The sequence below is a fragment of the Brassica oleracea genome, chromosome C8 (genome assembly GCF_000695525.1).
Source record: "Brassica oleracea var. oleracea cultivar TO1000 chromosome C8, BOL, whole genome shotgun sequence".
Classification (NCBI taxonomy): Eukaryota; Viridiplantae; Streptophyta; class Magnoliopsida; order Brassicales; family Brassicaceae; genus Brassica; species Brassica oleracea.
Window position 1 is genome coordinate 19,178,364 of NC_027755.1, and position 13,131 is coordinate 19,191,494.

Consider the following 13,131-nt stretch of genomic DNA (forward strand, 5'->3'; position numbering starts at 1 on the left):
GTCTTTCTTCAAAGACTCCAAGAGCTCGAGGTCTGGGTGCAAGGAAATAGTTTGTTCCTCAATTCGCTGTTTTAGTTGATCCAGGTGGGCTCTATTTTCCTCTCTCTGCTGTTTTGCCCATTTGATTATAGCAGCTCTGCATTTGTCTATCTTCTGTTTGACTTTGAGACTGCTATTATGGGCCCAAGCTTCTTCTACAATTTTCCTAACTTCCAGGTTCTTGTTTAGACTGCGATCATATCTGAAGATGCCCTTCTTTTTCATCCGCAGGGGTTCGAAGTAAGTGATGACGGGTCTATGATCAGAGCTTTCAAAGCGTAGATATTCGCAACGACCTGAGGGGTAAGTCTCTGCCCATGCACTGTTGGCTAGGGATCTGTCCAATCTGCACTTTACTTCATGTGTCCCTCGTTTTCCCTTCCATGATAGACATTCCCCACTATGTTGTAGGTCGTAGAGATCACCTTCTGATAGGAATTCTCGAAAATCAGTGAAGGAAGCTTCAGTTCTTTCAGGTCCCCCCTCCTTCTCGTGGTTGCCTGTAATATCATTGAAGTCTCCCGTTACAAGCCATGCTGAGTCTCTAATAAGAGCCAAGGAGGTGAGGAAATCCCATGTCTGTTTTCTTCTTCTTTTATCAGTATTACCATACACAAAGGTCACGTAAGAAGAGCTTCCTTCATATATGATTTTTGTATCAAAATAGCTATTACAAGAGGAGACAATTTTTAGATCAAGCCAGTCTTTCCATAGTAAAGCGAGACCTCCTCCTGCAACTCCATGTGGTGGTATAGTCTTCAGGTTAGTGAAGCCCAAATTTTCAAGTTTTTTTGAGACCACACGGTGGGGATTTTTTGTTTTCGAGAGAAAGATGATGTCTGGGTCATATTGTTTACAGATCTCTCGCAGTCTCTGAACTGTCCAAGGGTTCCCCATCCCTTGGCAGTTCCAAACCACCACTTTTAAGGAAGAGGACAAGGCGGATTTTGAAAATCCCCCCTGCTGCTCTTCTTGAGAGCCTAGCATTCGACGGTCCAGAGTGCGTAGGTCTGCTTGAGGGACCTGTACCATTTCCGTGAGGCCTCTTTGACTTATTTTTGCCTTTGTTCTCCTCTCTAGGAGGGATATTCCTTATGCTGTTCTCCTTATTTCGAGGGATTGCTTTTGAAATTTTTGCAGCTTTCAGTACCTTTCTCTTTCTCAGCCCCGCATTGATCATGGTTAAAGAGAGAGGTGTGGTTCTTCTCAGGTGAGGTTTTCCCACTCTCCTCTTCTGATGTTGTTGGGCGGATTGAAGTAGAGGGTCCTGGTCTTGAGGTGATCCTCTAGGGCCCAGACGATCAAATGCAGATTGAGATTCACTTATAGGTCTCAATCTTTGCGCGATAGGAATACGTGCTGGCGAGACTTCAGGAAATGGTTCCGTAATTTGCAAGCCATTGGAAACCATGTTGCTTCTGGCAAGTCTGTCTGCGGCTTCTTTGATTTCCCCCTGCTCCTCCGCCTGTCGGAGTCTCTCCTTTCGCGCTGCACTTTCAGTAGGGTCCTGACAGTTTGTGTATTGAACCATATATCCTCTGATTTCATCTCTTGCTTGACTTATAGCTTCCTCAGGCATGTCCATAGAGCGAGAAGGGACCCTATTGTTTTGGAGGGTTGGTCCGCTAGGTCTCGAAGACTCAGTTTTCTCCAAGAGTTGGGGGTTATAGTCTCTTTGGGTCGGCTTTTCCACCCATAAGGACCTAGAGGGTTGTGGCCGTTGATGCCCCCGACGGCTCTCTGTCTGTTCGTAGCGTCTGTACTCTCTGGATTGGTAAGTGTTAGTGCTTTCTTCTCTTCTTCGGTGCTCATATCTAGGTCTGTCTCTAGGGGACCCCCTTGCAGTGATTGTTCTCTCCGTAGATGGAGGATTGTATCCCTTGTACGGTTCAGCCCTCCTTTCATAAGATTTGTGTCTTCTTTCAGGCTCTGATCTGTTATCTCTTCCAGAGTTTGAGATCCTGGTATTTTGAGAGGAAGACTTGTGATAGCTTTGGAGATGTGATCTCGAGTAGTTGGATGCTCCCCTAGGAGCGGTTTGAGAAGGAGGGCAGATTTTCTCAGCAGGTTGTCCCTCATTGTGTATCTCAAGGGGTTTTTCGGGCGCTGACACTTTTAAAGGACATGCATTTTTGTCGTGGCAGAGGCTAAGGCATGTGGTGCAGTGGTTCTGTAGCTTCTCGTAGACGAGATTTACCTCTAGCTCTCGACCATCATCGAACTCTAGAGTCGACTTCCTGATAAGGGGTTGGAGACCGTTGATGAAAACTCTCATTCTAGTCATGGTGTTTGTAATCTCAGAGAGATCGTAAGTTCCTATATCATACGCAATGCGCTCCAGTATTTCTGTGGACCAGAGATGCAAGGGAACGCCTTGAACTTGAATCCAGAAAGGAATCTGGTTGGGGAAAGCTGGGGACAATGTCGGTTCCCAGCGTTGTATTATAACCATCCAGTGGACGAAGTGGTATGGTTGGTGATCGAGGACTTTTAGTAGATCTCTTTCTGAAGCGAATTGGAACTGGAAGCAACCTTGGCCTAGGTCTGCACCTATAGGTCTGCACCTATAGGGCGAGATTCACATTTCCAATGGTCAGAAAGGAAAGGAATGAGAGACCAGATGCGCTGCACTTTAGGGTTTGTCATCCTCCCCACCAGAGAGCATGTTTCTTGATGAGTTCAGAGCTATCAAAATTTGGGACTTTGACTCGTGCCGTACGTGGAGGGGAAGAGGGCTCAGCAGGGGCTTTCCCTTTCTCCGCATAAGACATTCTTCTTTGCATTGTGGCAGGCAGAAGAAGCTAAAGATTTCTTCAGAGGGTAGCAGATACACTGTTCTTCTTGATGGAAACAAGAGAGGTTGAGTGTAGCGAAAAACTTGAGATTCTGTCAAACAGCTGGAATCTGGATCTTGGCGACTTAACTGTTGTGAGCTGGCTGAGGAAGCTTATTTGTTGATCTGAGGGCCATCGCCGGAGATCAGAGGGGAAGAAACGGTCCCGCCGACCACGGGTCGGGGGAAGAACCCGGTGTATAAAAGGCAGGGGCCTGTAATATCCAACGGAAACTCCCAAAAGAGGGAATAATTTGAAATAAACAATCTAAGAACTCGCGGGTAATAGGTAACTCTGAGAAAGATCTGATGGGTAACTAATTCTCTAGGGAAAGGTGTCTGAGAGAGAATACCTCCTCTTTTCTACGATCAAGTCATGTTTATTTCGTAATAATTCGTTAAATCTCTATTCATTCAAGTCTAGTTCCAGTGATGCACAGTTGATACAAAAGAAATAAACGTGAGGAGGACTTTACCATCTTTAATGTCTCAAGTCTAAAAATGTTTATTTTCAAATAAAAGAAGAAGAAAAATAACAAAATACAGCTATCATCCACGATCCTCGTTCAGCTTAACCTACGCTACTTAGACGATTTAAACTAATATACCCAATAGTTAACTGAATTTAATTTGTCGTGAACGTGCACGCATATCTCTCGCCCAATCCCAAAACAATTATACTTTATTCTACAACCCCAAAAAACTGTGAGCTATAGCATGAACGAGTTTACTTTTGGAGTTGAGTAAAAGGTGACTGACTGTTTGATGTGATTTTTAAAGGACGGTTTCCTTGGAAGTTTAATCACGTTGGAAGTTTAAGTGTTTAACCAAGAACACGTCATTTTGGTTTAAAATTAAGAAGGCTTTTCATGTGTGTTCTCAAATGACTATACGATAATATTTAGAGATACATACGGATGTGGAAACCAATGTATGCAATATCAAATTACAAGTACTCCAACAGAATACATACAGTTAAATCTCAACACACATGTAGAAGGACATGTCAGTGAGAGCTTATGGGAGAGGTTAAATTTCAACACACATCTAGAACAGTTAAATTTTAGCTAATCTCCAAGACTCCAAATGAAACATGAACAATGTGAAGTCTCTAGACTGAACATAACTCGAGAGTTGCATGCATGAGATATGTAGTTCTCAGTTCTCACGTCGTGAACATATATAGAGGATGCAACTTCAATTGAGTAAAAACTTAACCCACTGAATCTTTGAAGTGGTGGTTGCTATTTTATTTATATTACGTTCTTAACACGATCTTGCAATGGTGTTATGTTTCTAGTTAGAATATAGTATGTCATACGATATTTACCAAAAAGTTAAAAATATAATAACAGACACGAACCCACGGAGGAAGGGTAGGCGTTCAGGTATCCATTCAGATTCGGTTCGGGTCTATTCGAGTTTCGGGGTCAAAGATTTCAGCTTCATTCGGATATTTCTAAAATTCGGTTCAAGTTCGGTTCGGATCTTTGCGAGTTCGGTTCGGGTTCGGATAACCCATTTAAATAATTTTTAAAGTTTTAAAATTTATTATATACTTTAAATTTCTCAAAAGCTATAAACAAAATAACATATTACATATAAATTTGAATAACATATGTCAAAATACTTAAACTTAACATATAAATTAGTTTGGTTTGAATATTTGAATAGAGAATCGATATATATTTTAAGTATTCTTAGTGTTTTGAGTATACTTTAGTTATTTAGACATTTATTTTTGACTATTTGTATATATTTTTAAGTATTTTGGATAACTTAAAAGTATCTTATATATCTTGGAATCCAAGAATATTACGTTTTCCCACCGAAACCGAGAAATTGCTTTTTCCCACCGAAACCGAGAAATTGCTTTTTCCCGCCAAAACCGAGAAATTGCGTTTTCCCGCCAAAACCGAAAAATTGCGTTTTTCCGCCAAAACCGAGAAATTGCGTTTTCCCGCAAAAACCAAGAAATTGCGTTTTTCCGCCAAAACTGAGAAATTACGTTTTCCCACCGAAACCAAGAAATTGCTTTTTCCCGCCAAAACCGAGAAATTGCGTTTTCCCGCCAAAACCGAAAAATTGCATTTTCCGCCAAAACCGAGAAATTGCGTTTTCCCGCCAAAATCGAGAAATTGCATTTTCCCGCAAAAAATCGAGAAATTGCGTTTTCCCGCCAAAACCGAAAAATTGTGTTTTCCCACTGAAACCGAGAAATTGCGTTTTCCCGCCAAAACTGAGAAATTACGCTTTCCCACAGAAACCGAGAAATTGCATTTTCCCGCAAAAAATCGAGAAATTGCGTTTTCCCGCCAAAACCGAAAAATTGTGTTTTCCCGCCAAAATCGAGAAATTGTGTTTTCCCGCTAAAACCGAGAAATGGTATTTCACGCCAAAACCAAAAAAATTGCGTTTTCCCGCCAAAACCGAGAAATTGCATTTTCCCGCCAAATTAATGAAATACATTTTTCCGTCAAAATTGTGAAATTATGTTTTCCGTCAAAATCGTGAATTTTTTATTTTAACGATAAAGCTATTGTTTTGGGTTAAATTGTAAAGTTATGTTTTCTTTTGTTAAACTCATAAAAACATGTTTTAGGAAGCCCATGGACACTCATTGTCCATTTGGTCTTCGCCCAATTGAACCATGTACCAATTGGTCTTTTGTCCAGTTAGACCATTTATTAATTGGGCACGTTCATAGCCCGCCCAAAATGAATTGGACTGGGCTAGCCCATAGTCAGCCCGCCCAGTTGACACCTCTATCTTGGATGTTTTTAAATATATATTAAATCTAAAAATAATTAATATATTTAGGTATATAAGTCTATTTCAGATACATTCAAATACCCCTAATACCCATATCCATAATACTTCGGTTCGGATCGGGTTCGGTTTCGGTTATCTAAATACCAAAATTTTGAACCCATTTGGATATTTTATTAATGTCGGTTCGGGTTCGGTACTACTTTTTCGGATTGGATTCGGTTCGGTTCTTCAGTTTCGGGTTTTTTGCCCAGCCTTACCACAAAGTTTAAATATTTTTTGATAAAACATTTAAAATTTTAATAAAATCACTGATGACAACATCGCAAAAGGAGTTAAAAAAAAAAGGAGCGCATCTGAAGATCAAAGCACAAAGTAACGAAGCTAGCCTAGCCATAGGAAGGAAGAGAAGAAGAAGAAGAAGATGAAGGCGTTAGGGTATTGGCTAATGGTGGTTGGGTCACTGAGATTAGCTTCGGTTTGGTTTGGTTTCTTCAACATTTGGGCTCTTCGTCTCGCCGTCTTCTCTCAGACCACCAGTTCTGTTCTTCTCCTCCTTCCTCTTTTTTTTTTTTTAATATCCATTTTTTCAATTGTTCTATTAATTGGTGCTTAAAATTTCGTTACTTTCGTTGTTAATGTCACAAATAAAATCTAATAGACACTTGAGAAAATTATTCTATCCAATTGACTTCCTTAGTCTCTGAGATCCTCCTAGTCATACATTGGTCACTGGTGAGTGGTGGCTAATGGAGAGTGCATGTACTGTGTTTTGTGTAAATGGTAATGCCACGTTCAGAGGAACTAGGTTCTTAGTTTTCCGTGACTTCATTTATGGATCCAATTTGAGGGCTTCCTGGATTTGATATTTGATTTTTTGCTAGTCCATTGAATCTGTAAGGTCAATGGTTTTGTGAACTGAGCTTGAAAGTTTAGGGAACTTTGGTTCTTTGAACATATCCATGCTCTTTCTAGTTGCTTATTTTTTTGGTTCTTAATGTTCCTTTAATTGCAAAGTTGAGCTAGTTGGTATTTTTTTTTTCTTGATCATTATGGCTTTTTTTTTTGTTTATCTCTCCAAGATTAGTCTTTCTTGCAATTTGAGATTATTAATTTACAAATTATCTTTTGTTTGTGTCCCCGAGTAGTTGTTTAAACTTTCGGTAAGCCATGATGATGTGAATGTTTGGGCATTTTAAAACTCTTTTATCGCTCGTAATAACAAGTCACATGACTAGCTATTGTGCATCATCTCCCTAAGTTCAACCTAGGCAGTTACTTTCATTGAGGACAATGTTTGTTTCTGGTCTGACATTTTTCTCAGTGGATCCCTGTTCATTGAATCAACATACATGATATGTAGGAGAAAGAGACTAGCTAGTACCATAAGAACAGCAGACCGAAGCAACATATCTAAGAAAGATATGCAATCTTAATAACTCTTATACAATTCGTTGGTGAAAGAACTTATTGTAGGAAGTGGACCCCTATTCCCTAGTAATCAGGAAGGGGGAAAGTATTTGGATCTAAAATTGGTTGGTTTTGATTACAGTTTACAGAGTCCAAATGCATAACCTTTTTCTTGTTGATATGCAATTTTTCTTACAATACTGTTGAAGTAAGTCAGTGACCAGGTTAAGTGTATTAGATGATGTAGATGTATTAGAACAGAAGCAACTTGATGTTTTTCTTTTTCCAATTGTAACTTGTGGTGTCCCCGATGTCTAGTTCATTGATTATGATAACAAAAAGGTAGTAGCAACTTTGCATCATATGAACAATTTGTGAATAGGAAACAAAAAAAAGATATATCCAGGAATGACAAATATCACATAGTTGAAATTGAAGTCTCTAGCTTTTAGGTTTCTGCAAGTGATGGCTCCTTTTGGTTTACACTTTACAATAATAGTACCGTCTTCACTACTCAGGATGTTCTTTCTTCTGTTTTAACTGTTTTGCAGTGAGTGAAGTTCATGGACGTACATTCGGAGTATGGACACTATTGACCTGCACTCTCTGCTTTCTTTGTGCATTCAACCCCGAAAACAAACCGCTATACTTGGCTACCTTTCTCTCATTTATCTACGCCTTAGGCCATTTTCTGACTGAATACCTCTTCTACCATACCATGACCATCGCGAATCTCTCAACAGTAGCCTTCTTTGCAGGTATGGGTTGGGAGCAGTCACCATACATTTAAATCACTCTTGTATTCAATCAGTTCACGTAGGCTGCGTTGCCATTCATTGTGTGAATGATCTTTTATTGTTTTTAACAGGCACATCGATTGCGTGGATGCTCTGGGAGTGGAGATCCCTTGACCAACCGCATTCCAAACTTGCTTGATCTTCTTTTTAAGCTGTTGATTCATATTTCATCTATAATCCTTGAAGGAGTCTTTAAGAAGACTTGTGGTACTATGAGAATAACTATAAAGTTCATGGATTTGTTTTATAGGTTGAAGTGTTGTTCCTTTCAAGAGTCTTTTATAGTTTAAGTTGCATTGTAAGATCAGTGGTTACAGAATGGGAATACAAAATTTATTACTCCTATAGTTTTACAGAGAGGTATGTATATCTCCCCTTGTGAGGGACCTGCTGCAATCTTCAGATAAACTATGGCTCAAAATTGTCAATCATGTGTTGTATAACATCTGCTCCAGCTGAATTGATCATCTTCGTTTTCACCTGTAATGTTTTTTTTTTCCAGATTTGAGTATGAACCACCTGTAATGATCATATGATAATAATGATGATAATGAACACTTGCCTGAATGGTATTGTGAGCGAGAAATCTCTGCACGGTTCCTCTGAAACTAACATCAACTCTTTCCCAGCTCATTTTTGTTAGCTCTCTTATCATCTCCTCTGCAAAAGATTTTTGTATTATGATGATTAGAAATCAACCTGAGGAGGATGAGAAGTCTGAGTTTACACCGAGCCAACCTTCCATATCAAAATTCTTGGAACCGTTTGAATTGGTCTCTGATTGAACTTCCTCATGGTTACTTGAGGTACCTGGTCCTTCAACGTTCACAATGTGAGGATACTTCTCATTGACTGGACCGCGTTGAAGCTGAGAAGATCAGATGTAAGACAACTGATTCAGCATAACACACAAGTATGATATTAAACACTGAAAGGTTATTTATTACCTTAGGAAGCTCGCTGCGTCGCCTGATAGACGATGTGCTCCAGCCTACTAGGTCTATCAACAAAATGGAGGTTAAGGTTCCAAATGAATTGCAATAAAGTAGTGAAAATAAGAGGCCTGAGGAAGGAAAGGATACGGTCAAAGCTTGTGTTTGCATAAGCAATACGCCGCTTGAAGCATCTCAAAGCAGAACTGTTCACAACCGAAGAGGAGATGTGATGAGTAAATATCATAGGAGAATGGTTTCAACCATAAGATAACAAAGTTGGTGGAGGAACACTCACATGAACCTAAGGTTTCTACGGTCGCTAACCATACGGAGGAGTAAGGGAGGCTTTCCATCATCATCACCATCAGCTAGAAAAAGATGTTTCCCCGTTTTACCAAGACACCATGACATACGCGTAGCTAACTTCTCCAATGTGTGAGATCCAGAAAACAATGGAACCTAATGCGAACCAAATTGTAAGTTTCCATGATTCATAACTCAACATCAAAGTCTACTTCATAGTATCTACTCTGCTCTAAACTCACCTGCTTATGTCCTCTTGAACCAAGGTGCGGCGTTGCAGAAGTTATAAAACACACAGGCTCCAATCCAGCGATTCTCTCTTTTGGTTCCTCACTGTTTTGCGGGGATTCTTGCTCATAAAGACAGGCAACGGCATACCTAGCAATCAAGCCACCTAAAGAATGTCCTACAAAGGAAATCTTCTGGAGACTTGGGTGACGTTTGATCACCGTCCTAACCTAAACGAAAGAGAAAACACAAATCTTACTTCCGCTGCAAGACTCAAGCAGAGATAACAAGTCCTATAATCCTACCTCTTCTGCTAATCTTTGACCCATAACATCAACTCCATCAAATGTCTGTGTAGAATGGTTGCGTCTACTGCCTGCAAAAAGGTTCCAAATCATCACAAACCATTCTCCGCAAATCTAATACTCATTATGGTAACAAGATCTAGAGTTGGATCTTCAGTAAAGATCTGAGAGAAACAAGAACTGAAACTCTAAGAATCTAAAGTATGGTTCTTTCTTCCTTCAAAGATCATTTCCATCAATCATGGAGGGAGAAAAGGACTCACAGTGAACGATGAGATCCTGAGGATACTTCTTCAGCATCTGCTTAGCAGCAAATCTCCAGTTCTGAGCACTGCACACACAAAACATTATCAAGAACAGCTTGAAATCGAATATAATCAAACACACAACAACAAAGAACCTTCCGATGAGACCGTTGACCATGACGACTAGATGAGTAGGCTCAGCGCGTTCCCCAGGGAACTCAACACTCAAATCAACGTTACCACTCTCGTCAGATTCAGCTCTGAGACAGCCCATCCAATACTTCTTCTCCTTCTTCTTCTTCTTCTTCGTCAGATCACTTCCACCATGCCCATCTTCTTCTACAATCCCATGAATCTTGCTATCTTCTTCCACCTCCATGGTTAGTAAACGAAAAAGATGGAAACTTTCGATGCGGGTTTGCTAAAGGACGACACTTTAGGATAATTCGAGGTCTAATAAACGTGGGTTTTATACTTTAGACATGTTTGGAGAAGATGTTTCAGTCGTTAGGACGGTCTCCGCAGGAGAGCTGTCATCGTTGAAACGCCATTGACATTTTCTATTCTTACACATACCATTTTTTTTCTAGAAGTACAACACATGTAATAACATAAGAAAATTTGCAAAAAGGACCTTTAACTATCAGTGTTTCACAAATTATACTATTTACTTACTAAAGTTGATATAGATGGTAATTGAAAGAAACTTGAAAACTTATATGTAAATATGGAAAGATATTAGTTTGTTAAGTTTTCTTCTATGTATTAATGTTACAAGTTCATTATTGTGTATACCTTGATTATTTAAAACGCAAAGTGGTACGTTAAGAAAAAATTATATGCACATTCTTGCACGTTCACTAGAGTTTTATAGACATGAATCATGATCATTACTTTAAACGCAGGTAATATAAAGGAAAAGATAGAATCCGCAAATAATGAAGTACAAATACGAAGTTGGCTTGTAGTTGTATTGGACCGAGATTTTTATATGAAACTTATGCAGCCATGGCCCATCTCTTTGAATGGACCGAATCACACACAACACCAACAAGTAGGCAACAAGATATAAACTTTCAAAAAAAAAAAAAACTCTCTCTGTTTGGATGTCATGAGTACTGTTCTGTTTGGATGTATTGTCGCCTCGACTACTTGAGAGATCACCACTTCTGTGAGCCTGAGATGATTAGTATTCTTTTTACACCTTCTTTACATACAATTTGATAGTTCTGATATTTTGCATGAATCAAAATCCCATAGGATAAAATATTAGATTTCAACCAACTGTCACTCTTATCAAATATTTAAGTCTGTTACCGCAGAGGAATCTTGCCTGGATTGAAAAAAATATATATCTATATGGATTTTGCGACTTATTATAGTAATTTAAGTTGTTTTGTTAGTATTATATTTGAAATATCAATTGGTAAGATTTTATAACTAACATGAAATGATTCTCCTACTCTTATGCTACGAATGAGGAGGGCATGAGAGATGAAGATCATATGGGTTGCAGGAAAACTGCATTTTAATTGTCTTTTTTTGAAAAAGTACAGATCTCCTACAGCAGTTTTGTCTACTACCATTTGGTGGTGGTTCACTCATTTTTTTTCTTTTGACCAATAAATGATTTTATTACAAAGTAATAATATATTTAATATTTTTATATAAAAAAACACATTTTCATTCTATTTAACTTACAACTTTTACAATACAAAAAGTTTTAACCGTCTACTTTTTTTGTTAGATCATTTATCTAAATTATTTATATGATGTGTGCGTTTATTAATTGTGTAAATATAAAATATTGTACTTAAATATATATATATATATATATATATATTAATGTAAGATAGACACATTTGGTCACTTACTAATATTTTCATATTTTAATTTTAAAAATACAGTTTCATAATTTTAATGCAATATTTATTGTTATTTATGTATTGTATTTATATATTATGTATTTTATTGTAATTTTTATTATTTAAATATATATACTCTATTTTTAAATTGCTTTTCTCTATTATAAACTGTAATCAGATGTTAAAATTGTAACATGATTCGATATCTAAATCATGTATTTTAAATTCAAGTTAAAAATTGCAGTTCTTTAAAAATCATAAAAATTTCATATCTTTCTAATATATGTCTAAATAAATTAGTTTTTCGTCATATTTTATATCATTTAATTTTTCTATTTTCATATCATTTTAGATTCTAACAATGATATAAAATTGTATCAAAATAATTTATAGTTATACTTATATATATAGTTACTTAATTTAAAATTAAATTAAAATTTAAAATCTGGTTAGATTCGTTTGATCATTGACCCGACTATTATAAATGTAATAAGCTGTTTGATCTGCATTTGATCTGCTTTGATCTGCAGTTGATCTGCATGATCTGCGCTTGAACTGCTTTTACCATTCGAACACTTAGAGAAACAAAAAGCAATCTATACAAAAAACAGCTAAAAACTGTATAAGAGTTATGTATATGTTTTCAATTGCTCACACAATCATTTAAAAAAATTCACACGTTAACGTTATCTAAATAATCAGATTCTTTCATCTTCAAATCACACATCATTTTCAGAAATCTCACCAAACTTTGCTAGTTTGGATTTTAGTATGCTTAAGTAAAACACTAAGTATAGATAACTTGTGTTGTGGATATATTATCAAATTTAGAATACATTTGACGGTAGTTTTATTAAAAAATACCAAATTATATAATTAACATAGTTTTAAATTAATTTAAACTGTAATTTCCAGAATATAACCAAAGTGGGAAAAGACATTCCGAAAGTGTGCCATCTAGTGAGCTGAGAAACTCTCTCTGGCGCTCTTATTGAGACAGTCTGAGTAAACCTGGTTTCACCACCCACGGTTTGCAGCTACCCGGTTTGCTTCCCCTTTTGGCAATGTTTTCGTATCACCTTTCCCTTTGATTTTTTCACCAACTTGGTTTCTTTCACCTTTTGGGAAACTTTTCAAAATTTGCAATACCACTGATTGTAATTCTTCCTCACCGTTTCGCCGGCAATGGCCGGCAAGGCATCTGCCTTCCCCACCAAGTGTCCTAAACACCAGCCTTGGCTTCCTACCCCCCCACAAGATGATCTAACCTCCCTCCAGGACTGTTAGAGAGGGCTTAGATTCGACTGTCACTCCTCTAAATCTAAACCTTGACTTTGCACCTACTTCATACTCTGCTTCACCTCGCTTCTAAGTTCCAACATCTATACTTTGGCAACCTGAT

General features: G+C 37.8%; 2 protein-coding genes across 2 annotated transcripts; one reads left to right on the plus strand and one right to left on the minus strand.

Moving 5' to 3' along the window:
• Nucleotides 1-5,953: 5,953 nt before the first annotated feature.
• LOC106307478 (ergosterol biosynthetic protein 28-like) lies at nucleotides 5,954-8,202 on the plus strand. The gene is made up of 3 exons (XM_013744448.1): nucleotides 5,954-6,180; nucleotides 7,603-7,809; nucleotides 7,920-8,202. The coding sequence occupies exons 1-3, from the start codon at nucleotides 6,066-6,068 to the stop codon at nucleotides 7,985-7,987; spliced, it is 390 nt and encodes a 129-aa protein (XP_013599902.1). The 5' UTR covers nucleotides 5,954-6,065; the 3' UTR covers nucleotides 7,988-8,202.
• Nucleotides 8,110-10,450, minus strand: LOC106307477 (putative lipase YOR059C). Its single transcript, XM_013744447.1, has 10 exons — nucleotides 10,020-10,450; nucleotides 9,883-9,950; nucleotides 9,620-9,690; nucleotides 9,329-9,544; nucleotides 9,079-9,242; nucleotides 8,931-8,986; nucleotides 8,796-8,848; nucleotides 8,587-8,716; nucleotides 8,411-8,508; nucleotides 8,110-8,328 (listed from the first exon to the last, which is right to left on the minus strand). Exons 1-10 carry the CDS (start codon nucleotides 10,241-10,243, stop codon nucleotides 8,257-8,259), a joined length of 1,152 nt encoding a protein of 383 aa, XP_013599901.1. The 5' UTR covers nucleotides 10,244-10,450; the 3' UTR covers nucleotides 8,110-8,256.
• Between the last annotated feature and the right edge of the window lie 2,681 nt (nucleotides 10,451-13,131).